This window comes from Prionailurus viverrinus, unplaced genomic scaffold (genome assembly GCF_022837055.1).
Source record: "Prionailurus viverrinus isolate Anna unplaced genomic scaffold, UM_Priviv_1.0 scaffold_45, whole genome shotgun sequence".
NCBI lineage: Eukaryota > Metazoa > Chordata > Mammalia > Carnivora > Felidae > Prionailurus > Prionailurus viverrinus.
In genome coordinates this window covers 1,900,161-1,927,683 of record NW_025927610.1, presented here as the reverse complement: position 1 = coordinate 1,927,683, position 27,523 = coordinate 1,900,161, and the positions used below count along the sequence as shown (strand labels likewise).

General features: G+C 42.3%; 1 protein-coding gene across 4 annotated transcripts in view; it reads left to right on the top strand.

The window, feature by feature from the left end:
- Positions 1–27,523, top strand: part of GRK4 (G protein-coupled receptor kinase 4) — a 93,848-nt gene that overhangs the window by 7,614 nt on the left and 58,711 nt on the right. For all 4 annotated transcript variants that reach the window (XM_047847209.1, XM_047847211.1, XM_047847212.1 and 1 more), the window contains exon 2: positions 21,723–21,818. In XM_047847209.1, the coding sequence (XP_047703165.1) occupies positions 21,723–21,818 (96 nt within the window). The remainder of the gene's footprint in view (positions 1–21,722; positions 21,819–27,523) is intronic.

Below are 27,523 nucleotides of genomic sequence, written 5' to 3'. Positions count from 1 at the left end.
ACTTTTGCTCCTGAAGGACATGGAATATTATCTTACTGTTTGGGCAGCTTGGGCTGCCGTAACAAAATAACGCAGACTGGGCGGCTTAAACAACAGAAATGTTTTTGTTCTTTGTGTTTTTTGTTTGTTTTTTTATAGTTATGGAGGCTAGGAATCCAAAGTCAACTTACCAGCATTGTTGGTTTCCGGTGAGGACTCTTCCTGGCTTGTACAAAGCTGCTTTCCCCCTGTGTCTTCACGTGGCCTTTCCTCTGGGTTCACACTGAGAGACAGCGGTTTTCTGGTGACTCCTGTTATGAATACACCTGTCAGATTAGAGCCCTAACTGGCTGACCCTTCCTGAAGACCCCATCTCTAACTACAGTTTACACTGGGGGTTAGGGATTCAACATGTGAGTGTGGGGGGGAGGAGATGGGATACAAATCAGTCTATAATGCTGTTTTAATTTGCATTTTCCCAATTAAACATCTTTTCATATTGAGGGTGATTTAGCTTTCCTCTTCATGAATTGCTTCTTCATATCTTCTGCACAAATGAGGGCAGAATATCTTACTGATTTATAGCAGGTTTTTATATAATCGGGATACTAAGTACACATGGCACAAATCTCCCATTCTCCCACCTGCTCTATTAGTTTTCCTATTGCTGCTATAACAAGTTACCGCAAAGAACTAAACGGCTTCAAACAACACAGATTTGTTGTGTTACAGTTCTGGAGATCAGAAGTCTGAAATGGGTCTCACTAAGCTAGCATCAAGATGGCAGAAGGGCTGTGTTGCTTTCTGGAGCTTCTAGGGGGAATCTGTTAGCAGACAGAGAACCAGTTCTGAGCTCAGGTTTGTCTGCTTTCTCAAAAATCAACACTCGAGAGACCAGTGCCAATGGGAAAGGTTGCATCAGTCAGGAAGCCGGCAAGCTGGGAAGACAGGTGGACAGACGTCTCAACGACGATCTTCCCTGTCCAGGCCAAGTTGGAAGGTTTTCGAGGGGAAGGCACAGGAAAAGGGAGGGGGGCTACATGCAAGAGAAGCAGGTGCTCAGGCAGTTAGTCAGTGGTCTGTTGGCATGACCTTGAACAGACTCACTGGCATCAGTGGCGGCTGTTTTTGAATGTGGTCAGCCTTACCTTCCTGGAAAAGTTTGGTCCTTCACTCCTCCAGGCCAGTGGTCTGCAAATCTCAAGGAAAGAGGTTAGTTCTGCTATAGACCAAGGGAGTTAGGTCATCACACAAGGAGCACAAGAGCTTGAAGCAAGTTAATCCTTAATACCGGTGGAGCGCTATTAGAGATTCATTTTGGAGGTTCTGTGGGGGAATCCATTTTCTTGCCTTTTCCAGCTTCTGGACGCCACCTGCACACCTCAACAATAATCAGGTGTTAGCAAAGACCTGGAGTAGCTGCAGCTACAACTCTCCCGTGCTGCTTGGTGGAGTGTGAAACAGGAGAACCATTTCGGGAAACTGGCAGTTTCTAATAAAGTTAAACACACACCTACCCAGTGACCCAGTGATTCTCTTTCAAGATCTACCCAGTAAAATGGGCATATGTCCACAGAAAGTCTAGTACAAGAATGTTTGCAGCGGCCTTGTTCATAACAATCTCAAACTGGAAACAACCCAAATGTTCATCAATAAGAGGATGGATAAAGACATACTGATACGTGTAACGCAATGTGGTGGTAAACAAAGAAAGAGCTGCCAATATACGCAGGAGCACAGACCAGTCTCAGGAGCATCATGTTAAGGAAGAAGAATCAGAAGAGAGAACAATCCTTGATGGTTCCAGTAGTATGAAGTGAAATTAATCCACAGTAATACAAGTTGGGATGCTGATTGCTTTGAAGAAGGGAGGGATTGTCACCGAAGAGGCAAGAGGGAACTTTATGGGATGATGAAAATGTGTATTGATCCTGCCGGTAATTATGAGTGTTAAGATTGGTGCATATTATTGTGAAAATTGTGTCTGTTAAAAAGTGTTGTTTGTTTTTTTTTTTTTTAAGGAAGAATTTTTTTATAAGTTAGGACCTCTCTGCTCCTTAAATGTTTGGTAAACCTTTATGAAACTGCCTGAGGTTGGTGTCTCCCTCATCCCCCATCCTGACCTTCTTGCCTAGGAAGCAGGGATAGGGATGGTTCTTTTTATTATCAATTTAGTTTCTTTAATACTTGTTGTGATATTCAGGACCGTTTCTTTTCAAGGTAGATTTGGCAATTTATGTTTTCTAAGAAAATTTCTTAAAATTTAGTTAACACACGGTACAATATTGGTTTCAGGAGTAAAATTCAGTGATTGATCACTTACAACACCCAGTGCTCATCACAACAAGTGCCCTCCTTAGTACCCATTGCCCATCTAAGCCCATCCCCCATCCCATCCCACCATCAACCCCCAGTTTGTTCTGTATCCTTAAAAGCCTCTTGTGGTTTGTTTCTCTCTCTTCTCTCTTTCGCCGCTTGCCATGTGTTCATCTGATTTGTTTCTTAAATTCCACACATGAGTGAAATCATAGGGTATTTGTCTTTCTCTATTTGACTCGTCTTGCTTAGCATAGTGCATTCCAGCTCTATCCATGTTGCAAATGGCAAGATTTCATTCTTTTCAATTGCTGAGTAATATTCCATTGTATATATTTTTACCCTTTATCCATTCATCAGCCGGTAGACATTTGGGGTCTTTTCATAGTTTGGCCATTGTTGATAATGCTGCTATAAATATTGAGCTGCATGTACCCCTTCAAATCTGTATTTTTGTATCCTTTGGGTAAATACCTAGTAGTGCAATTGCCGGATCATAGTGTATTTCTATTTTTAGTTTTTTGAGGAGTCTCCATACTGTTCTCCAGAGTGGCTGCACCAGTTTGCATTCCCACCAACAGCGCAAGAGGGTTCCCCTGAGAAAATGATTTTCACCTAAGCTTCCAAATTTATTTGGCATAAATGTTATTGGTAACATTTTCTTGCTATTTTTATAATTGCAACTGTGATATTTTTAATTTAGAATATTACTTGTGTGTGTCTTTTATTTTTATTAGACTTGTAAAAGATTTTTGTTTTATTAAACTTTTCAATGAACCAGCTTTTGGTTTCGTGTGCTTTGCTGTATTATGTTTGCCTTCCAGGTTATTAATTTTTGCTTATATTGTATTCTTTATTTTGATTTGCCTCTAGCTTCTCAAGTTGAATGCTTAATCTGTTACTTTTTAAACTTCCTTGTTTTTTTTTTTAATTTTTTTTTTCAACGTTTTTATTTATTTTGGGGACAGAGAGAGACAGAGCATGAACGGGGGAGGGGCAGAGAGAGAGGGAGACACAGAATGGGAAACAGGCTCCAGGCTCTGAGCCATCAGCCCAGAGCCTGACGCGGGGCTCGAACTCATGGACTGCGAGATCGTGACCTGGCTGAAGTCGGACGCTTAACCGACTGCGCCACTCAGGCGCCCCTAAACTTCCTTGTTTTATAGTAAGTGTAAAACTCTTAAGTTTTAAGTATTGCGTTAACAGGAGCCTGCAAGATTTTTTTAATGTAGGTTTTTCATTTCAGTTATGTTTAGTGATTTTCATTGCGATGTCTTTGTTAGGCCTTGATTCTTTGGATGTGATTTTTAAGAAATTCTAAACTTGTAGCACCTTTTTAAATGATCTTTTTTATTGGTGGTAATTTAATTATATATGATCAGAAGATATGGTGTTAAGGATAACAGTGTTTTGATATTTGTTGAAGTATACCTTGTGGTCTGTACGTGGTCAGTTTTTATAACTGTTTTACCTGTCCCGAGGAGGAATATGTGTTTTTTATTTGCTGGGTAAGACCCTGTACAATTATCTATTAGGTCAAATTTGTAATATTATATAAATAGCCTCTATTTTTATTGCTTTTTGTCTGCTTGATTAATCAGTTTATGATAAAGGTTTGATAAAATCTCCCATTAAGGCTGTGGATTTATCAAATTTGATTTCCCTAATTTGGTTGATTTTTATTTCAAGACACTGTTAAGTATTTACTACTTAATGATTTTGGTATCTTCTTGTTGGTTATTATTTTTTTTATTACTATGTGAGGTGCATCTCTATCCCTACCAGTGCATTTGCCTTAAATTGTATTTTCATCTGGCATGTCTGTTATTATACCTGCTTTTTTTTCTTTTGCCCCCGCTAACTTGTGCTGTTTTTCTCTGCCTTTTGGTATTTTTTGAATGCTTCAGATGTCTCTTGTAAACAACATCCCGCTGGATTTTGCTGATTTATCCAGTCTAATAATCTCATTCTTTTAGTACTTAAGTTTTAGTCCCTATTTTATGGGACTTTTTTTGGTATGTATTTTGCTACCATTTTTCCTTTGGCTTGATAGTCTTATATAATCATAATAGCTAATATTTGAGTATTTGAAATGTACGAACCTCTGTTTTTAGGTAATAATTCATTTCATTCTGATGACTCTTTAAGAAGATAGTTTCAGTAATTCTGTTTGCGAATTAAAAAATAACAAACAGTCCAGAGAAGCTAACAGCTGGGCCCAGATCACACAGCAAGTGAACAGTGGGGTCAGATTAAATCCAAGCACCCTGGCTTTAGGTCTTATAATCACGTGCTTTTCAAATGCCTTTATTACCTGAGAAGATATGTACCTGTGAGATGTGTGTATAATATAAAGCTTTCCAAAAGTATGGCCACTACTGGCTATAGTAATGCAGCTGAACACAAGCAAGAAAGATTGGGGAAAACCGCAATACTGATCATTTATATTCATCTTTGAACGTAAGTGGAAATGATTTGAAACCAAAAAAGCAGCAAATAGCCCTGTGCTTTGTTTAGATTTTACCATAAATGCAGAAGCATTTCAAAATTAAATTAGTTCAAAGGAATCTTTTCTTCGTTAAGCTTGAGTTTAAAACATTAGAGATGAACTGTGATCTTGTGGGGGGAGGGGCAGAAAGGTCGTCCAGTCTCCAAGGTCTGTCGTTTCCCAGGGGGGACCACTCCAGCATTTGAAGACACTAGGTCTGTCGAGACTTCATTTTTCTGTTTGTAAAATTATTTTCCATGACTTGCTTACCTTACAGGAATGACAGGTAGTTGAGGTTGTGTATGAAGAACATTCAAGGCTCTTCATTTCGCATTATGCATTGGTCAACTTGAGTATTACAGTAACATAACCGCAGGAAGGAAGAGAAATGATAATCACAATGGTTCCATTAGTTAATATCTTAAGTGTGACATTTTTTATTTGTTTGAGATTTTTTTTTAAAGTTTATTTATTTTGAGAGAGCATGCACGGGAGGTGCTGCTCAGGTTCACCGGCATGTGTGCCCCAAGCCTGCCGCTATGAAGTGAAAGTTTCTGTCCTCTCACAATTTAATAATTGAAGCTCTAATCCCCAGTGTGATGGCATTTGGAGGTAGGGCCTTTGGAAGATAATTGTGGTTGCATTAGGTCATAAGGGTGGGGGCCTCATGATGGAATTAGTGTCCTTATAGAAAGAGGGAGAGACGTGAGATCTCTCTTCGAGTGCACGCAGCAGGGAAAGGCCATGTGAGAACATAATGAGAAGATAGCCATCTACGAAGCAGCAAGAGGGCCCTCACCAGTCAGTGAATCTGCTGGCACCTTGATCTAGGGATTTCCAGCCTCCAGAACTCTGAGAAGTAAAGTGTTTGCTGTTCAGGCCCCCCAGACTATGGTATTCTGTTATAGCAGTCCAAAGTGACAGAGACACCTGTGGAGACCCCATTCTTCTGTCTTTCACCTGGTGGTATTCTTCTTCAGACCAAGCCAGGGAGCGTTGTCTAGGGAGAAGGGGGTCTTTTGTGGCCATAGCTTACCCAGGTGGCACAGGGTCTGTCTGTGTGCACTGCTACATTTAGTGAAATGTGGGTGATGCCCTGTGTTTGGATGTGCATGGTGTGAGCACTATTGTGTGTGTGTCATTTACTCTTTAAACGGGAAATTGTCAGGGAATTATGTGCTGGGTTCTGAGCTCTCCCCTCCACCACTTCCCTAAAGCCACCCTTGTCCAGATCACCAGGGTCAGTTCTCAGTCCTCCTTTTACTATGCCTGTGGGCTGCCCTTGACATAGCCCATCACGGGGGTTTCCTGAGTCAATATGTCCTTCTAGACCAGCCTCTGTGTTTTTCTGCTGTTTCAGTGCTTGTCCTTCTCAGACTGCTTGAGTGGTCGCCCCTCATTCTCTGGACCTCTTCACGTGGAAGTATGCTGAAGGTTCAGGCCGTGGAATCTCACCTTCGTTATCCACACTCACTCTCTTGTGATCTCTCAAATTGAAATCTGCAGACTGGACTTGTCCACTGCACTGCAGCTCGTTCTCCACTTGCCCACTTGATATTGCCCACTTGACTTGGAAAACCTCATAGGTGCATGTGCGCGCGCGCGCGCACACACACACACACACACACACACACACACACAGTCAAAACTAAACTCTTAACACCCACGTGCACCAATTTTTTCCTTCTGTATTTCAGTTAATACCCAGGCCAATAATCTTGTAGTTGACTTTTAACTCCTTACTTTCAATTCCCCACATCCAGCCCTTGGACAAATATTTTTAGATCTCCCTTCAAAATATAAAGAATCTGACCTCTCATTGCCTCCACTGCTTTCAGCATGGCTCAAACCATCAACCTCTCTCACCTGGAAGACTGCAGTTGACTGCTGCTTGGTTTCAGCTTTTGGCTTTCTGACCTTATAGTCTGTTCTTAACGTACAAGCCAGAGTGATCCTATTAACATTTAAGTCAAGATGTCATCCCTCTCCTTTGAACTCTTGTCATGACCTCCCAGACCAAGCAGAGTAAAGGCAGGAATGTTGGAATTATCAGACCAGGAATTTTTTAAAACTGAATATTCTAAGTGTTTTAATGGAAAAAGTAGACACCATGCAAAAACGGATACATAACATAAGCAGAGAGATGGTAATTCTAAGAATCAAAAGAAATGCTAGTGGTAAGAAAAACCAAAACAATAACAAAGAATCCTTTTAGGGCACATGGGTGGCTCAGTTTGCTGAGGATCTGACTCTTAATTTCTGCTCAGGTCATGATCCATGGTTGTGTGATGGAGTCCCACGTTGGGCCTTACACTGGACATGGAGCCTGTTTAAGATTCTCTCTCTCTCTCTCTCTCTCTCTCTCTGCCCTTCCCCCCACTTGCTTGTTATCTTGCTGTCAAATAAAAAAAAATTTTTTTAATGTTTATTTTGAGAGACAAACTGCGCAAGCTGGGGAGGAGCAAAGAGGGGGAGAGAAAATCCTAAGCAGCCTCCATGCTTAGCGCAGGGCTTGCTTCCACAACCCTAGGATCATTACCAGAGCTGAAATCAAGAGTTGGATGCTTAACCAACTGAGCCACACAGGTGCCCCTAAAAAAAAAATTTTTTTTTCAAATGAAGAATCCCTTTGATGGCCTCATTAATTGATTGGACAGGGCTGAGGAAAGAATCTCTGAGCTTGAGGATAATAACTGAGAATTCCTAAAACAAAAGCAAGGAGAAAAAAAGACTGAACAAAATTAGGACAGAATATCCAAAAACTGTGGGACAACCACCTGTAAAAGGCATAACAGGAATGCTGAGAGGAGCAGAAAGAGAAAGGAACAGAGGAAGTATTAAAAGTAATAATGACTGAGACTTTACCCAAATTGATGTCAGACACCAAGCCACAGACTCATGAAGCTCTGAAAACATGAAACAGGATAAATACCAAAGGACTACACCTAGGAATATCATCTTCAAACTTCAGGAACTAAAAAATAAGGAAGCCATCTTGAGAAAAGCCACAGATAAAAACACTTCATCTGTACAGGAGCAAAGATAAGAATCATATCCAATTTCTTCTCAGAAACCATGCAAGGAACAAGATGGGAGTGAAACATTTAAAGTATTGGGAGAAAAAACTCACCAACCTAGAATTCTGTACCCCGTGAAAGTATCCTCCAAAAGTGAGGAGAAATGAAGACTTTCCCAGACAAAAACCAAGGGAATGTGTTGCCAGTAGACCTGCCTCTCAAGAAATGTTAAAAGAAGTTGTTCAGAGAGAAAGAAAATAATATATTCAGAAACTTTACATGTAAAGAAATGAAGAGCATCAGAAAATGAATAAGTGAAGGTAAAGTGAAGATTTGTTTCTCTTATTCTTAATTGCTCTAACAGCTATCAGCTAACAGGGAACAGATATATACATGGAAGACAATAAGAGGAACAAAGATAAGGATGACAAGTACTAGTAAAAATATGGTGGAAATTAATCCAACTACAGACATACCTGGTTTTGTGCTCTGCAGACACTGTACTGTTTACAAATTGAAGGTTTGTGGCAATCCTGTGGCAAGTCTTTTGGTGCCATTTTTCCAGCAGCATTTTTTTTTCTCTACGTTTCTGTGTCACATTTTGGTAATTCTTGTAATATTTCAAACTTTAAAATTATTATAATTTTTTTGGTGATGTGTGATCAATGATTGACTTACTGAAACCTCAGATGATAGCATTTTTTAACAATAAAGTATTTTAAAATTAAGGTATGTACATTTTTTAAAGACATGATGCTATTACACACTTAATAGACTGCAGTATAGTAGTGTAAACATGGCTTTTATATGCACTGGGAAACCAAAAATTCCACTTGTATTTATTGTGATATATGCTTCATTGCAGTGGTCTGGAACTGAGCCCACAATGTCCCTGAGGTATGCCTGTATTGTATGATATTTAAATATCTGCGGTCTAAGTACAACAGTCAAAGACAGAGATTGTCAGAGTGGACAGAAAAGTAAGACCCCACTACGTGTTGTCTATAAGAAACCCATTTTAAATGTAAAACACATGTAGATAAAAATAGAGATGTATGATCCTTTCAATGGGTGCAGAAAAAAGCATTTGACAAAATACAGCATCCTTTCAAAAACGCTCAAGAAAGTAGGGATAGAAGGAACATACCTTAACATCATAAAAGCCATGTGTGAAAGGCCCACAGCTGATCTCATTCTCAGTGGGGAAAAACAGAGCTTTTCCCCTAAGATCAGGAACACGACAGTGATGTCCACTCTCACCACTGTTCTTCAATGTAATACTGGAGGTCCTATCCTCAGCAATCAGACAACAAAAAGAAGTAGAAAGCATCCAAATTGGCAAGGAAGAAGTCAAGCTCTAACTCTTCACAGACGAAATGCTACTCTACATGGAAAACTGGAAAGACTCCAACAAAAAACTGCTAGAACCGATCCATGAATTCAGCAAAGTCGCAGGATATAAATCAATGTACAGAAATCAGTTGCATTTCTATACACCAATAATGAAACAGCAGAGAGAGAGATATTAAGGAATCAATCCCATTTACAACTGCACCAAAACCCATAAGATACCTAGGAATATACCTAAATAAAGAGGTAAAAGATCTGTACACTGAAAACTATAGAAAGCTTATGAAAAATTGAAGACACATAGAAATGGAAAAACAATCCATGCTCATGGATTGGAAGAACGAATATTGTTTAAAATGTCGATACTACCGGGGTGCCTGGGTGGCGCAGTCGGTTAAGCGTCCGACTTCAGCCAGGTCACGATCTCGCGGTCCGTGAGTTCGAGCCCCGCGTCAGGCTCTGGGCTGATGGCTCAGAGCCTGGAGCCTGTTTCCGATTCTGTGTCTCCCTCTCTCTCTGCCCCTCCCCCGTTCATGCTCTGTCTCTCTCTGTCCCAAAAATAAATAAAAAACGTTGAAAAAAAAATTAAAAAAAAATGTCGATACTACCCAAAGCAATCTACACATTCGATGCAATCCCAATCAAAATAACACCAGCTTTTGTCACAGAGCTAGAACAAATCATCCTAAAATTGGTGTGGACCCAGAAAAGACCCTGAATAGCTAAAGTAATGTTGAAAAAGAAAACCAAAGCTGGAGGCATCACAATTCCAGATTTGAAGATGTATTACAAAACTGTAATCATCAAGACAGTATGGTATTGACACAAAAACAGACACATAGATCAATGGAATAGGATAGAGAACCCAGAAATAGACCCACATATATATGGCCAACTAATCTTTGACAAAGTAGGAAAGTATCCAATGGAAAAAAGACAGTCTCTTTAGCAAATGGTGCTGGGAAAACTGGATAGCGATATTCAGAGGAGTGAACCTGGACCACTTTCTTACACCATACACACACATAAGTTCAAAATGGATGAAAGACCTAAACGTGAGACAGGAAACCCATCAAAATCCTACAGGAGAAAACAGGCAGCAACCCATTGACCTCAGCCACAGCAACTTCTTGACATGTCTCCAGAGACGAAGTAAAAGCAAAAATGAACTACTGGGACCTCATCAAGGTAAAAGCTTCTGCACAGCAAAGGAAACAATCAGCAAAACTAAACGGCAACCAATGGGATGGGAGGAGATATTTGGAAATGACAAATCAGGTAAAGGGTTAGTATCCAAAATCTATAAAGAACTTGCCAAACAACACCCAAAGAACTAATAATCCGGTGAAGAAATGGGCAGAAGACATGAATAGACAGTTTTCCAAAGAAGACATTCAGATGGCTAACAGACACATGAAAAGATGCTCAACATCACTCATCATCAGGGAAATGCAAATCAGAACCACAATGAGATACCACCTCACACCTGTCAGAATGCCTAAAATTAACCACTCAGGCAACAACAGATGTTGGCGAGGATGCGGAGAAAGAGGGACTCTTGTGCGCTGCTGATGGGAATGCAAACCGCTGCAGCCACTCTGGAAAACAGTATGGAGGTTCCTCAAAAAATTAAAAATAGAACTACCCTATGAGCCAGCAATTGTACTGCTAGGTATTTATCCAAAGGATAAAAAATGTTCTTTCAAAGGGATACATGCACCCCATAGTTTATAGCAGCATTATCAACAATAGCCAAATTATGGAAAGAGCCCTAATGTCCATTGACTGATGAATGGATAAAGAAAAATGTGGTATACATACACAATGGAATACTACTGGATGATGAAAAAAATGAAATCTTGCCATTTGCAACAATGTGGATGGAATTAGAGGGTATTATGCTAAATGAAATAAGTCAGAGAAAGACAGATGTCATATGATGTCACTCATATGTGGAATTTGAGAAACTCAACAGATGAACATAGGGAAAGGGAAGGAAAAAGAAGATAAAAACAGAGGGAGGCAAACCATAAGAGACTCTTAAATACAGAGAATAAACTGAGGGCTGCTGGAGGGGAGGTGGGTAGGGAGATGGGTTAAATGGGTGGTGGGCATTAAGGAGGGCACTTTTGGGATGCTCATGGAAGAGATGAATCACTGGGTTCTACTCCTGAAGCTAAGGCCACACTGTATGTTAACTAACTTGAATTCAAATTAAAAAAAAAAGAGAGAGATGGAGAGAGGTATTCCATGCTAACACTAATCAAAGGCAGTGGGAGTACCTATATTAATTTCACACAGTTTAAACTTCAGAGCAAAGAAAGTTATCAAAGATTAAGAGGGGCATTACAGGGGCGCCTGGGTGGCTCAGTCGGTTAAGCGGCCGACTTTGGCTCAGGTCACAATCTCGCAGTCAGTGAGTTCAAGCCCCGCATCGGGCTCTGCGCTGACAGCTCAGAGCCTGGAGCCTGTTTCCGATTCTGTGTCTCCCTCTCTATGACCCTCCCCTGTTCATGCTCTGTCTCTCTCTGTCTCAAAAATAAATAAACGTTAAAAAAAATAAGAGGGGCATTACATAATGATAAAAGGGTCAATTCTCCAAGAAGATGTAGCAATCCTTATATGCTACATGTATGTGCCTAACAACATATGTGCCTAATGTATGTATGTGCCTAACAACACGTAGTCAGAATACATGAAGCAAAAACTGATAGAACTGCAAGGAGAAGTTGAATACACATTATTCTCAAGGTTAGATGGAACGTTCTCTAAGACAGTCCATATTCTGGGCCATAAAACACATGGTGACAAATTTAAAAGAATAGATATCGTACAATATCTGCTCTCAGACCACAGTGGAATTAAACTAGAAATCATAACAGACAGCTGGCAAATCCCCAAATACTTGGAGTTTAAGCAACACACTTGTAAATAATATGGGGGCCAAAGAAGAAATCTCAAGAGAAACTAAAAAAATACTCTGAACGCAGTGAAAATGAAAACAAAACATCAGAATTTGTGGGACATAGCAAAAGCAGTGCTTGAGGGAAATTTACAGTTTCAAATGCATATATTAAAACAGAAATCTTGGGTGCCTGTGTGGCTCAGTTGGTTAAGCCTCTGACTTCGGCTCAGGTCATGATCTCATGGTTCATGGGTTCGAGCCCCGCATCGAGCTCTTTGCTGACAGCTCAGAGCCTGGAGCCTGCTTTGGATTCTGTGTCTCCCTCTCTCTCTGCCTCTCCCCTGCTCATTCTCTCTCTCTCTCTCTCTCTCTCTCTCTCTCTCTCTCTCTCAAAGTAAACATTAAAATTAAAACAAACACTTAAAAAAAACCCAGAAGATCTAAAATCAGTAATCTAAGCTCCCACCTTAGGAAACTAGAAAAAGAAGAGCAAATCAAAAGAAGGGGAATAATATTAGAGTAGAAATAGTGAAACCCAAGACAGGAAATAAAGTGAAAATCTGACTCTTTGAAAGATTAGTAAAATCTGTAAGCCTCTAACCAGACTAAGGAAAAGAGAAGACACAAATTACTAATACCAGAAATTAAAAGGGACATCACTACCGATGCCATGGATATAGCTTGGCTTGGAATAAGGAATCTTAAAATTGCTAGAGAAAGGTAAAATTATGCTCATATAGATAAAAGTAAAATGAACATGTGTTTTATTTGACTCCTACATAGGGAGCCAGGCAGATGTTATAATCAATTCAAATGAAGTCAAAAGGCTCAAGTTTACATGGCAAAAGGAATTGTTGCAAATCCAGGCAAACTGATTTTCCTACAGAGGGAAGAGAAGTGCATGGGAGCTACCAGACAAAACAGCTTCCATGTCTGCCTGTCACCCACAGTTTGCAGAAAGCTGCACAACATCTCAGAGGCAAGGAAGGCTAGAATCTGATAACCTGGAAGGATGTGCTGGACGGACACCATGCAGTGTTTTGCTGTCACTATTTCTCTTCTGAAGAGTTAAATCAGTACACCAAAATCATTAACTTGAGCTCATATGAACTGATGAGCCCGTATGACTCAGGAAATCGAAATTAGGGAACTTTACCAAGAAAATGACACAGGAGATGCCAGCTCTGTTTCTGTCACAGCTTTGCTCCTGCTTCATCACTGGATAGATATCCTATGACCAGCCATTTTCACTCACACAGGGAGAACCCGGCCTGGAAGGGTATGCTGCTTCTCCGTCAGCCTGTGGCTCTGGGAAGTGACCTATCATTGTCCTGGACTCTGGCTCGGGGGCCAGAGGCCAAACCGAACCTGGAGTCCTGGCCAGGGCTCTTCAGCACCTGCAGCCCCAGCCTGTGCCCTTCCTTGGTGGAGACTGGTATACCTTGCTGGCTCTTCTGCATCAGGAGCACTGGGGCTGCCTGTTCACCAATCCCTTCCTTCCTCTTCACAGACCTTTTAGAGAAATACTTGGAAAAAGATGACTTGTGGGAGGTATGAGGGAAATGGGTCATCAGTGAGCCAGACAAGATGAGGGCACTTGTATGTAAGTAAAGCCCCATGTGGACCATGCAGTTAAGGGTATGGAAGAGTAGAGTACCTGTTGGAGTTCCGTCTCTCCTAGGACAGAAGTTACCAGGGCAAAATTTTCATTGACATAGTTGGGTGGGAATAGCGAAACACTGTACTGAGTTTTAAATAAGCACATCTGGTGGTTGGCCGACCACCCTTTATTCTAAGATGGTGCACCCTGCTTCTTTTGCATTGCAATAGCCTTTCCCAGGAAGTATTGGTGGAAACAGACTTGATCGAGTAAGGTACCTGCAGGGAAATCTGATGTATCCTCTCCATCCTCCTTTTCCATTTTTCTGTTTGGTGAAATAACAAAATCCCTGTGATTTTATCATGGGATGAGAAAGAACTGGGGTAGGCCCAGTGCGGTTTTTGGTCCCCGACTCTTGCTTTGGTTGGGTTAGGTAAATGTTGACACTGGGTGCAGTGAGGAAGAAAAATAGCCCTGGAGTCTCCCAAAGGAGCAAGCTGGGACCTGGATATGTCATTCTAGTGTGATAGCTCTGTGTGCTGAGTTTCCGGCAGGATTAGCAGTTACGTTGAACACCCTTATCAAGACTGTTGTGTCTCGGGACTGTTGCATATCTGTTTTCACTTCTGGGTGACTATAAAGTGGACAATTTGGGTGAAACACAAATTACTAATCTCAGAAACGAAAGAGGGACATCGCTATAGATTCCATGGATATAGTCAACAACAAGCGACTTTATAATGTTTGAGTAGATTTTTTTTTCAAAAAAACTTTTGTTGTTGTAAAATACATTTAACCATTTTTAAGTGCACAGTTCAGTGGTATTAAGTAACATTCACATTGTTATTCAAACATCCCCACCATCCACCTCCAGAACTCTTTTCATCTTCTCCAATCGAAACTCTGTCCCATCAGTGATAACTCCCCATTCTCCCCTCTCTCCAGTCCCTGACAACCACCATTCTGCTTCTGTCTCTTATGGTTTGACTACTAATACCTCATGTAAGTGGAATCCTACAGTATTTGTCTCTTTGATGACTGGCTTATTTCACTTAGCATAATGCCCTTAAGGTTTATCCATGTTGTAGCGGGTGTCAGAATTTCCATCCTGTTTTTTTTTTTTTTAAACCTTAAGTCCTGTGACAATTGTTTACTATAAAGGTGAACCCTGATCCTCATGATGGGCTTATTGGTAAACTTTCTGGTAGTGAGCATAGGCACCAGGACGGCCAAACTTTGTGGATTCACAGCCCCGGGGATCGGCCACCAGCAGGGTCTGGTTGTACTGGACGAGGATATCTTTAATCTCCTTCTTGGAAGCCTCATGCATGTATTTCTGGTAATAGGCCACCAGGGCTTTGGAGAGGGACTGGTGGATTTTTTTCTTTTGGTTCAATGAAAGACATTTATTTCATGAAATACATAGAAACCTTTGCTCTCTGAAACCAGGAAATATGTTATTCTAGCTTCTGAGGTGTCTGAGTCATTTAGGGTTTACTTCCTTGAGCATTGACATTTTAAAATTGGCATTTCTACAGTGCACCCTTTCTGCCTTTATTAAATACAGCCTAAATTAATTTCTTTTGGATAACTTAAGGGCATGTTATGATCCTCCATATGTTAAAAGCTGCTCTAAGGCCTGTGGCATGTGCCTCTTTATCCCCATACCAGGTGGCCTCGATGCTGTGCTTTGAATGCTCACATTTCCTTTTTATGCTGTTTTGTGGCTATTCTTTCAAGCTGCTGTCACATAGATCTATCTATAAATTACCTATTACAAGTATTTTTTTTTCTTTAGTAACTTTCTGTTTCTAATTTGTTGTGGTATAGGAAATCAAAGCCAAATAATAAGAATTGTACATAAAATAAGAGAAGACATCAGGGCCTAAGAAATTCTTTTATGAGTAAATAAAATGTGCAAGTTTTAGCATGTTGACTTTGTGCTTTGCAGAGGTCCTTTTTCTTTGTGGTTCTTACTGTCTTCTGAGTTGACTAAGTGATGTTGCTACTAAACGTAAGTCAGTGGTGAGCATGTTAATAAACAATTTTATTTTCAGATAAATCCAGCCATATTCATTTTTATCTTCTAATATTCCAAGTCCCATGCTAGTGCTGTCCTGTTCATCAAAGCACACCTTACTATTTAGGGTAGGCTGAACTGACAGAACATATAGATCCCAAGTGTAATCTCCAACTTAGTAGAAGTTCTTTCTGTCCTGCAAGAGTCCAGGCAGATGGTCCAGCTGGGTGGCAGTGCTGTTGTTCAGTCATGTAGAACCCAGGCTGATGGTGGCTCTGCCAGCTTCAGCAGGTAGCTTCCTGCTGAATGCAGTGACCAGAGTGTACCTTTGAGAGGCCCCCTGCTCAACATGAATGCCTGATTCTCACCATCACATTTGTGTCTGCAACTCTGTGGTACGATAAGAGTTTGGGAAGACTCTTATGGAAGACTCTGGAGCCCTGTGGTTATAACTGATATTAAGAGGGAAGTGAATTACGTTTATTTAGCTTAGTCTCAGCGTCTCCACTCCATGGAGCTCTTCTTCTGACTAACCAAAGTTGTTTAAAAATTTTTTTTTCAACGTTTATTTATTTTGGGACAGAGAGAGACAGAGCATGAACGGGGGAGGGGCAGAGAGAGAGGGAGACACAGAATCGGAAACAGGCTCCAGGCTCCGAGCCATCAGCCCAGAGCCTGACGCGGGGCTCGAACTCCCGGACCGCGAGATCGTGACCTGGCTGAAGTCGGACGCTTAACCGACTGCGCCACCCAGGCGCCCCCCAAAGTTGTTTTAAACTCAAGGAAGAGAACGTGTCTTATTTTTGACTACAAACTTAACAGTACGTGTGAAAAGCAACCCTGAGTGGCTCCTATCAAGGGAATTACACCCAGTGTGTGTGCTGTATTTTAAGAAATCATGGTAACTGACAACGGTTTCGGAGAACAAGTGAAAAGTACTCATCAATGTCCCAGGTCAAAAACTCTCCTTCTAGATCTACACTCTGCACAAATGGTGGTAAAGAAGACATTTATAAGAATATTTGTTGTAACATTATTTGTAAGACTGGAAACCAGGAACATTAAAGGACTATTAATGGGAAATAGATAAATAGGATATTTATATAGTATTTAAAACAAATTCATTTATTCACCAAATATTTACTGAATGCTTATTTTATGCCAGGTGCTCGTGTAGCTGTTGGGATTATGACTGTGAATAGCACAGATAAACCCCTCTCTTCAAGGTGTCTCTAATCTTGTGAAGACACAGGTCCTCAATAGCATACATTAAGTAGATTGCATGGTGGACGGTGATAAGGGCTAAGAAGAGACAGTAAAGCAGAGAAGGGGGATGCTAAGGGTTAGGTGTGGGGGTAGGACATGAAAGTTCAGATTGGGTGGCCAGAAGAAAAGACCTGAGATGAGGGGTCTAGCTTTGCTGAGGAAGAGCTTTTTGGGCCGTGAAACGAGGAAGGCAAAGGTCACGAGGCTGGAGGCTGGGGGCTGGGGGTAGGAGGAGCATGGAGCCCACCTGGGACAAGTGGATAATCTGTGTCAAAATGGCCTGAGCTGTGTAGGAAAAGTTGTAGGGTGGTGTATGCAGTAACACACCATTCCTGCTAATTTAGCAACCTCTAGAGTAGGAGTTCTTAATCTAAATAAAATAGTATACATATGATCGTAACAGAAGTCAATTATATTGAAATAATTGTAAAATTTAATGGATTAGTGTTATAAGAAGTGCTTTGTTATCCGAGCGTTAAGCAGCAAGGCAATACCTAGGCAAGTTAAAGGCTTGTCCTTTAAAGATCTGTCCGTATGAAGGGTGTCATTGTTTAGTCCGAGTGGGGCTTTGAAGCTGTGGGGTGGCCTTTGACACAGCTGCTTCCGTGCGTCCATCAACACAGTTGTAGGGAGTCACTAGACAATCCGCGTGAGAGCGTGGGACCTGCCATTTGGAGTCTGAACGATCAACGACCAGGCACAGAGCTGCCTAGGGGTTGCTTGGCCCCGTCACCGGAGCCCTTGTGGACGATCTGGCACCAACGTTGTAATTTCAAAGCAGTGTGAGTGTAAATGACATTTTGAGTTATTTCTGACAACTGTAACATGATAGAAAAATCCAAATTTTCTTGGTGATAAAGTCACAGGTACTACTAATATTGTGGTACTCTTGCCTACATTTGTGGTTGACAGAAATGATGAGTTTTGGCCAGAAGTTAGTGAAGCTAAATGTGAGTTTTTTTCTGTCCAAATTCAGGGACACCCTGATATCGGCCTGTGGATGCCAGGTTAAGAATTTTCCTCCAGGAGGGCCTGGGTGGCTCAGTCGGTTAAACGTCTGGCTTAGGCTCAGGTCATGATCTTACGGTTTGTGGGTTTGAGCCCCACGTCGGGCTCTGTGCTGACAGCTCAACGCCTGGAGCCTGCTTCAGACTCTGTGTCTCCCTTGCTGTCTACCCCTCCCCTACTCGTGCTCTGTCTGTCTGTGTGTCTCTCTCTCAAAAATAAATAAAAACAACAAGACAAAACAAAAAAGAATCTTCCTCTAAAGCAATATAGTGTTCAAAGCCATACACACACACACACACACACACACACACACACACACACAGATTTACAAATGGATTGGGATAACACACGCCAAGTTAATGATTGTGATTTTCTGCGTGTCTTGTACTAGGATGGTATATAATATCCCAGAATATGTTATAAACACAATTATGGTATTCATAGTAGAAAACCAAGTCCTGGGGCGCCTGGGTGGCGCAGTCGGTTAAGCGTCCGACTTCAGCCAGGTCACGATCTCGCGGTCCGGGAGTTCGAGCCCCGCGTCAGGCTCTGGGCTGATGGCTCAGAGCCTGGAGCCTGTTTCCGATTCTGTGTCTCCCTCTCTCTCTGCCCCTCCCCCGTTCATGCTCTGTCTCTCTCTGTCCCAAAAATAAGTAAACGTTGAAAAAAAAATTAAAATAAAAAAAAAAAAAGAAAAGAAAACCAAGTCCTAAACCTCTTAACATCCAGCAGAATTTGTAGGCCAGAGAGCTGTTCGGTCCAGTTCTTGGTCACCGGATGCATTTCCCTTGGTGGTCCTAATTACCGATAGAAAAACTGAGCTATTGTGACAAAGGGGATGTCCCCATTCGGCCAGTGTGATTACATGGGCTCAAATCCCAGCTTCTCTGTTTACTGCTTATAATGCCTTGGGCCAATTATTTCACATACCTGTGCCTTAGTTTCCTCACCTATAAAATTAGGATTGAAACAACTTTGCACCTGTATAGCAACAGTACTCACCTTGTAGGGTTGATGGGAGGATCTAGTGAGAGCAGACCGGGATCTTCTAGCGGAGTGGCTAGCTTACAGTCAGTGCTAATAAGGGCTGCGTGGTATTAGGGCCGTCACCATAACCACTTCCAACGTTTGGGAAATGTTGGTTTAATATTATTTTCATTTCACAACATGATTTAATTGTAAATGCGTTTACGGCAAATTATTTTAAATGTTTGTGTACTTTTAAAAAAAGGCTTTGTTACACCATTTTTCTTCTTAATAGCAGTAATGATTAAACAGGATTCCTGGAGTGGGGCAGACCCACGCATCTCACTGGTTGTGGCATGTTGGACAAGTTATGTGACCCATTTGCTTTGGTCCCTTATCTGAGAAAATCGAATAGTAGTAGTGTTTTCATCATAGGACAAGGGATGATTCAATGAGTCAATATATTTATGACGCTTCTGGAAAGGTGCCCAGCACATAATAAATACTCCGTAAACTAACTTCTTCCTCCTCCTCTTAGACCTTGGCAGCATCATCCTTCCTCTGACCCATACTCTGTAAGTCAGCATCTCCAGCTTTTTCCTTTAGTGTCTGCTGTGTGCGGTATACTGCTCGTAGTGTGCTGGGCACCTGGAGGTCCATTTATTTATTCCTTCGATCATTTTTTGAATGCTGGAGATACACTGAGAGTGAGGCCACTAACCTAGAACCTGCCATCGAGATTTAATGAAGATGTTTTCAAGATGCAAAAGGTATGGAGAGGCAGGAGTCCCTGCATCTCCCTAGGAAGGCGGGGCAGGCTGTGTGGGGGTGGTTCTGCCTGAGCTGAGTAGAGATTTGCCTACAGTAATAAGCCCAGAGTGACAGTCCAGGATGGAACCTGCTTTTGCTTCTTTGGGACCTTTGTGGACAGTGTGGCTCGGGGATGGTGTGCCTGTGGAATGATGGTAGGCAGGGCTGTGCTCTATTCTGCTTCATCCCTCGACTCAGGAGGGGGCTGTTACTTGCATTTTAGGAAAGTAACCGTGGAAGGCAGTATGGAGGAGGGTCTGGAAGGGAAGACCAGAGGTAGGAAGGCCAGTCAGAAGAAGAGGCTAATGATCTTTTAATAGCGTGGGCAAGGAGAGTAGGGGACAGGAGAGCCTCTGAAGGCAGCGCTGGCCACCTGACCCTCCACTGTGTGCCTGGTGCCCGGACAGTGCCCCGCACCCGGGACTTCAGCTGCAAATGCTTTCTGAATAAATGGGTGGGGCACTTCAGAGAGAGAATTAGTGCTGCAGTTTCCAGCTCCATTCAGCTGGTAGACGGTAGGCAGCCCACTCAAGGCATAGTGTGTGGAAAGAGGGTTGAATTTGAGGGGAAGATAAATGGAGTCTGATTTGAACATGTTGACCTTGAGGTGTCCTGGGACCTCCGTGTAGTCTACAGTCGCGATACAAGTCTGGAGTCCCGGTCCCAGTTGAAGTGGGGTGGTGGAGGGGTGGTAAGAGGACCAAAAAGGCCGCGGAAGGAGCCCCTGCGTGTCCAGCCAGCATCTGTTTGGCAGACTGCCGTCGAGCCCGCGTCTCTAGCCAGGCCTTCTCTCCTGAGCTCACCCATGCCGCTGTCCTCCAGGTGGCTTTCTCTCAGTTCTCTGCTCACGGTGGTCAAGGCCGAGCTCGTCACCTCCCGGAACATGGCTTTCCCTATTCTTTCCAATCACACTCACCAAAACTGTGATGTTTTCTCTTGGAGGAAATTTGGTAAAATTTCAGCTCCTCAGAATGCTTAAAATTGAAGGTTCTAATTTCTCTGAGGTTTTATTTTTAATGTTTATTTTTGAGAGAGAGAGACAGACAGAGAGAGAGAGCAGGGGAGGGGCAGAGAGAGAGGGAGACACAATCCGAAGCAGGCTCCAGGCTCCAGGCTCCGAGCTGTCAGCACAGAGCGAACTCACAAACCATGAGATCATGACCTGAGCCCAAGTAGGATGCGTAACCAACTGAGTCACCCAGGCGTTCCAAATTTTTTTTTAAGGCGCTTATTTAAAAAGATCTTTCTAAAATATTATCTTTTTAGATTTTTATTTTACTTATCTATTAAAGATTTTCTTCTATTTGAGTATAGTTGACACACAACGTTACCTTAGTTTCAGATGTACAAACAACATAGAGACTCTTGCCTCTCTATGCTCCGCTTACCGCAAGTGTGCCTGCCATCTGCTCAAAACACGACCTGAGAGCTTTTCCTACCAGTCTTGTCTGTCTAGGGGACACTCTTCATCCAGACCTTCCAGAGACTCACTCTCTCACCCTTCACGCCTCTGCCTAAGCTTGACCCTCTTGAGAGGCCTTCTCTGATCTCACCTTCACCTTGCTTGACTTTGTTTCATACCACTTAGCACTGTGTGATTGGCTAACATCTTAATCACTTATCATTAACTGCTTTTTGGTTGTTTTTTTAAAACCTCCCGCACTAGAATGGAAGGGGTGGGATTGTATTTCCTGTACTTTGCAGGTGTTTGATTCATACTAGGTATGCAACCATGTATGATATGTTACGTCCTGTTTACAAATTTGGAAGCCGAGGCTCAGCAGAGTTACTTATAGAAGGTCAAGGTCATACAGTTTCTAAATGATAGAGCCGGTGACTAATTGTATCACTTGGGATTTTTATACTCTGTCAAGCTGACTTCTAGATAAGACCAATTGTTTTAAGACTGTATTTTCACTCGCGATGGGTACCGAACTACTCAAACAGATATTGGATATTTCTGATCATTAAAAAAATACTTTTTTCCCCCAATTTAGGAGGATATGGCAAAAAAAGAGGTCGTAGTAAAAAATGGAGGGAAATGCTGAAGCTGCCCCCTGTCAGCCAGTGCAGCGAGCTTAGATGTTCCATTGGTGAGTAAATAGTGCCAGTCTGGGGCCCACATCGGGCACTGTACCATTCGTTAGGTGTTATTCTTTTAAGAAGTAATACGTGCACATTGTTCTATATAGGACAGAAGAGTAATATACTAAAATTTCCTCTCCCCATGACCCAACTAATCATCTCTCTAGAAGTGAACACAATGTTTTCAAGGTTCATCCATGTGGTAGCATGAATCAGTACTTAATTCCTTTTTCTTGGGAAGTAACATTTCACTGTATGGTTATATCACTTCTTGTTTATCCATTCATCAGTTGATAGAGGAGTTGCTTCCTTTTTTTTTCTTTTTGTCTATTATGAATAATGCTGCTAGAAACATTGATGTACAAGTGTTTGTGTTCGTGGTACAGTACACATTAAAATTACCATTTTAGCCATTTTTAAGGGATCCAGTTTCATTTTCTTGCATTGGATATCCAGTTGTTCCAGAACCATTCATTGAATGACTGTTGAATTGTCTTAGTAGCTTTATCAAAATCAACTGACTGTGAACGTGAATGTTTATTTCTGGGCACTTGTAAGGATACACGTGTTTGCATTTAGGGCCCACTCAGATAATCAGGACAGTCGTCCATCTCAAGATCCTTGACTTAACCATATTTGCAAAGGCTCTCTCTCTCTTTTTTTTTTTTTTTCCTTCAAATAAGGTCGTATTTATAGGGATGAGGACCTGATACCTTGGGAAGGCTGTTATTCAGCCTATTACAGATGGTGACTCTAAGCTTAACTTTTTCTTAACCTTTTGAGGAACTGGCAAACTGTTTTCCAAAGGCAGCTGCACATTTTACATTCCCACCAGCAATATACGAGAGTTCCAGTTTCTCCACATCCTTGCCAATGCTATTTTCATTATAGTTAGCCTAGCCGGTGTGATTTGCATTTCACTAATGACGAATGATGTCGAGCATCTTTTTATGTGATTATTGGCCATGCTTCTTTGGGTCAACTGATACTTGATCCATAGTGTTAATAGTAATTTTTCTCTGCATGTAGCCCCAAGTGATTAATACAAAGATTGATTCCATTATTTGACGCATGCATTATAATTAAGATATTATAAGCTTTACTTTGGGGTTATTTATGCTATTGAATATATTCATAGGATCATAGAAATATATCCATGTATATTTGCATATAAATTACCTCTGTATACTTCTGATTCTTTGGGGGTAGTTTTTAGTACATAGAATGAAGTAAATGAGATTAAATATCCCATTAGTTAACCTTCCCCCCCGCCATTTCATGCTTTTAAAAGTTAATTTTTATTTTTATTTTATATTTAAAATTCATTTTTATTTTCATTTTTTTAAAAATTAATTTTATTTTTATTGAGATATAATTTACAGATAACATTGTATGAGCCTAAGGTGTACCAGTCCATTAGTTAACTTTTAAATGTCAGCATTTATTTGCTTCTATGTACCAAGCACTGGGAATGGTGCCACCAATAACAGTGGCTAAGAAGCAGACATGACTTCTGACCTCTTGGCAGAGATAGTTATGAAATAAATCATTGCAGAAATAAGCATAATTACAAATTGCAGTAAGCCCTCTGAAGGAAAAGTTCTCACCTGCTGGGTAAGTACAGGGGCCCCAAAGTGAGACGGAGCATGGCAAATTCCCAGGGACATCGGAAAGGCCAGTCGTACCAGAGCAGAGAGGTGGAGAAGGAAAGTGGCACTGGATGAGAGGAGAGGAGGGAGGCAGGGTTTGTAGGCCTGGTAAAGGCATTCATCTCATTAGGAAGGTGGCGTTGTCAGAGTTCCAGCGGAGGGACGATGTAAGTAGACGCACATCTCTGGAGGGTGTCTCGGGCTTCAGGGTGAGGCATGTAATTGACAGGGTAGATAGAGAGGCAGGAAGGCCATGGGAGAGACTGTCGCCCTTGTGTGAGCAAGAAACGGTGGCAGCTTGACATGGGATGGAGGGGACCAAATTGGATGGCCATGAGAGATGTTTAGGAAGTAGAATCAGTTGGATTTACATGTGGAGGTGGGAAGGGTGGGGTGCTAAGGGTGGCTTCCACGTCTGGTCCACCCACTGAGATCGGGTCCGTGGTGTGAGGAGCTCTGTTTGGACGGAAGGGGCACATTCATGTTTAGAGATCGGAAGAGTTTGGGTCTGGGAGAGATCTGTGTCTCAATGGCGTTTAGCAGTCATGACTGGGAGTGGATAAGCTCTCCCTAGAGACAGGAAGAGGAGAAAGGGCCCCTGACCAGGTTCAGAGGACCTCACATCCTGGTGTGGCTCGGGCAAAGCAGACCAAGGAGGAACAGCCAGGGGGGGTCTGTGCGCAGTCTGGGGAGTGGATGGGTCCAGAGAACTGAGGGCCAGGGTGGCCCCAGGTTGGTGGGCATGTCAGCGGAGAGGTCAAGCGGCCACTGGACTTATCCCAAGGTCAAGGTCTCTGTTTCACCCACAGTTTTGTGAAGTGAATGAAGGAAGGAATGGGTGAATTGGCGACGTCAGTGCAGTTGCTTCAGGGAAGATGTACAAGCCGACTTTCTCACTGAATAAAACAATGTTTCCACTCAGATACCCTCTACTTTGTATGCAGCTCTGCGTTTATTTTATTAGTTTACGCGTGCTTTTGATTTAGTGCAGTAGTAGGCGCATGCTGGGTCTTTCTAATGTTTATCCTTTGGTTGTTCTAAATTGGTGGCTTGTAGAGAATCCATGAGCTATAAAACGTAGAGTTAGTGTTTTTACTGAAGGAGGATCACTTTGGAAGTAAGCAAGAGAGCTTTTGGTAAGTGGCTCATCCTTGCCTCAGAATTTGGTGCACTTAGAAACCCCAGTGTCTCATGTGGCTGGCTCCCCTCCCTATGCTGCTCATGGGAGAGTGCCTCTCGGGGAGCGGACTTTGACTCTGGTGCCCTGAGGGCTCCGACCTGGAAGTCTCCCGGCGCTGGCCCTCCCTGTCCCTGTCTACCACGGCAGGGCTCTTCCCCTCTCTGTGGCCTGAGCTCCCTGTGGGGCGTCTGCTCACCCATGGCCGGGACAGTAGGTGGTTCACTGTGCAGCCTCTGAGAGGTCAAAAGAAGAAGCTGGACCTTCCGGTTCCTGCAGGACCAGGGCTTCTGACGGGAAGACGGAAAGAGGGAGGCTGCTGCTTCTGACACATACTTCGTGGCACATCTCTGTGGTTTATGGTGTTTGATTTTAGTAACATGTGAAATCTAATGCATGGTAAGGTGAAATCATCAATAGAATTGTGAGCCAGATAAGGTAAAAGGAAATAGATTTACAGTTTTTGGGATTATTTAAATGCCAGGTTTGTTTTCGACTGGTTTAGAGAAACATTTTTTTTTTTAATTCCCTGATTATATTACTTCCCACGGGTTTTGTGATGTTGCTGTCATTTCTCTAGGGTTCTGCTGTTAATGTCATCAGTGTGAAAATATTGAATTACTGCAGGATGGAGAAAATTGTGTGATGAAATATTTTGAAATAGAAAAAGGACTTTATTGACTAAATAATCACCTATGTTCCCACCACCCAAATACAAGGGGAAGACTAGAATTAAGGTCTTTTGGAGCCATGCATCGTTTTTGCTAATGTACCTGAGCCAACCTAAGACGATTGGACTGGGTAAAATTAGACCTTTTCCCGTGAGGTGCCCACATCAGTGCTGTCCAGTCTGAACGTCCCTGCTGCCTGCTCACCACGCTGCAGGACCGGCCTGTCCCCAGAATCAGACTCCCATTCATGGACAGCCCGTTCAGCCAGGTGTGTGTGGGGAGTCCCCCCAGGCCCTGCCCTTACCCAGCGCTGTGGGCAGAGGGCAGCAGCGTCATTTTCCAGACGGAGCGAGGCGCGTGTCACATGACCCGGCCTCGTCCTAGACCTCCTCATGCTCTTTGATTTTGCCCCGCTTCCTTCCAGAAACATCCAAGGGGCTCTTACCCTGTGTTTATGTTTTTAAAGATCTTTCAGCAAATGTGGCTTGCATCATGTGATCATTTCCTCAGAGATTTTATAGTTAGGATAGAAATTTATACAGTATCTGAGCTTTAGGATCTTATGTTCTTCCTGCCGAACCTGAATTAAGACTTGTAGAGCCATTTAGGTAGCTTCCTTTACAAGTAAGGACTCCTATCTAACAGAGTTGCGGATGAAATTAAGGGTAATCAAGAAATGAATTTGGAAAGTTTGAATGGAATCCATCTCTAATCAAGTATTTTTAGCATCTAAGGATGATATAAATATAAAATGCAAAACAATCTGAACTATGTACCCACAGTTACGCCCCCACCCCCGTAAACTTCAGGTGTTTGGCTTTACCAGATAAACCAGATTAAGCTGGAGCGTAACGTTGTCTTCCCTGCCACGCTGTTCCCTCCTGACCCGCTGCGGTGGCTTCCTCCTCCTGTGTCGCTCTCCTCCCCACATCTGGGCTCTGGAGCAGTTCTGTTTAAAACAAAACAAAACTTTTTTTTTTTTTAAGTTTATTTATTTTGAGAGAGAGAGAGAGTGAGCCCGTGTGCACGTGAGTGGGGGAGGGGTTAGAGGGAGAGAGAGCAGGGAAGGGTCAGAGAGTGAGGGAGAGACAGAATCCTAAGCAGTCTCCACGAAGCCCCACTTGGGTCTCGATCCCACAAACCTTGAGAGCATGACCTGAGCTGAGGTCAAGAGCCGGAGGCTTAACTGACTGAGCTCCCCGGGTGTCCTTATGGAGCAGTGCTTAAACCCGGGATGTCCCACAGGGGTCTCCCACCGCACATGTTGAACTCTGGCCATCAGCTTTGCAGCGCCTTCCTCTGCAAAACTGTTGTTTGTTGAAACAAGCGATTATGCACTGGCAACCAAAATATCTACATCCTTGCGTATCCTTTTCTATATGCAAATTCAGCGATCCAAAGTCGGATTTAGATTCCACTAATTACTTGGCATTAACAAACCTGTTAATTGAGGAATTTGTTATGGCTTGCTTATTTTTCACAAATTTTATTTAATTCTTCAGCTTTAGGCCCACTTTAAGAGTACCTGAGGGGCGCCTGGGTGGCTCAGTCGGTTAAGTGTCTGACTTCAGCTCAGGTCATGATCTCACACTCCGTGAGTTCGAGCCCCACATCGGGCTCTGTGCTGACAGCTCAGAGCCTGGAACCCGTTTCAGATTCTGTGTCTCCTTCTCTCTCTGCCCCTCCCCTGTTCATGCTCTGTCTCTCTCTGTCTCAAAAATAACGTTTAAAAACGTTTAAAAAAAAAAAGTTTAAACGTTAAAAAAAAAAAAAAGAGTACCTGAACATAACGTTCAAGTTCAGAGCAACTGATTTTCTCAATTTTTAAATTAGCCTATTTTGAACATAACATTTTTGTGTTTGCTTGCTTGTTTGTTTGTTTGTTTGTTTTAAGTAGGCTTTGTGCCCAGAGTGGAGCCCATTGTGGGACTTGAACTCACGACCATGAAATCAAGAACTGAGCTGAGATCAAGAATTGGACACTTAACCAACTGAGTCACCCTGACACTCCCATCATTTTTGTTTTATATCCCTCTAGATACTTTGACTAAATATTAGTGCCTTGTTCTCAAAACAGTATCAGTGTTTGGGGTAAGGTTAAGGTATATAACATATTATCCCACTGAAAAGAAAAAAAAAAACACAGTTGAAAAACAATTAAGCAGAGGGGCACCTGCATGGTTCAGTTGGTTCAGTGTCTGACTCTTGATTTCAGC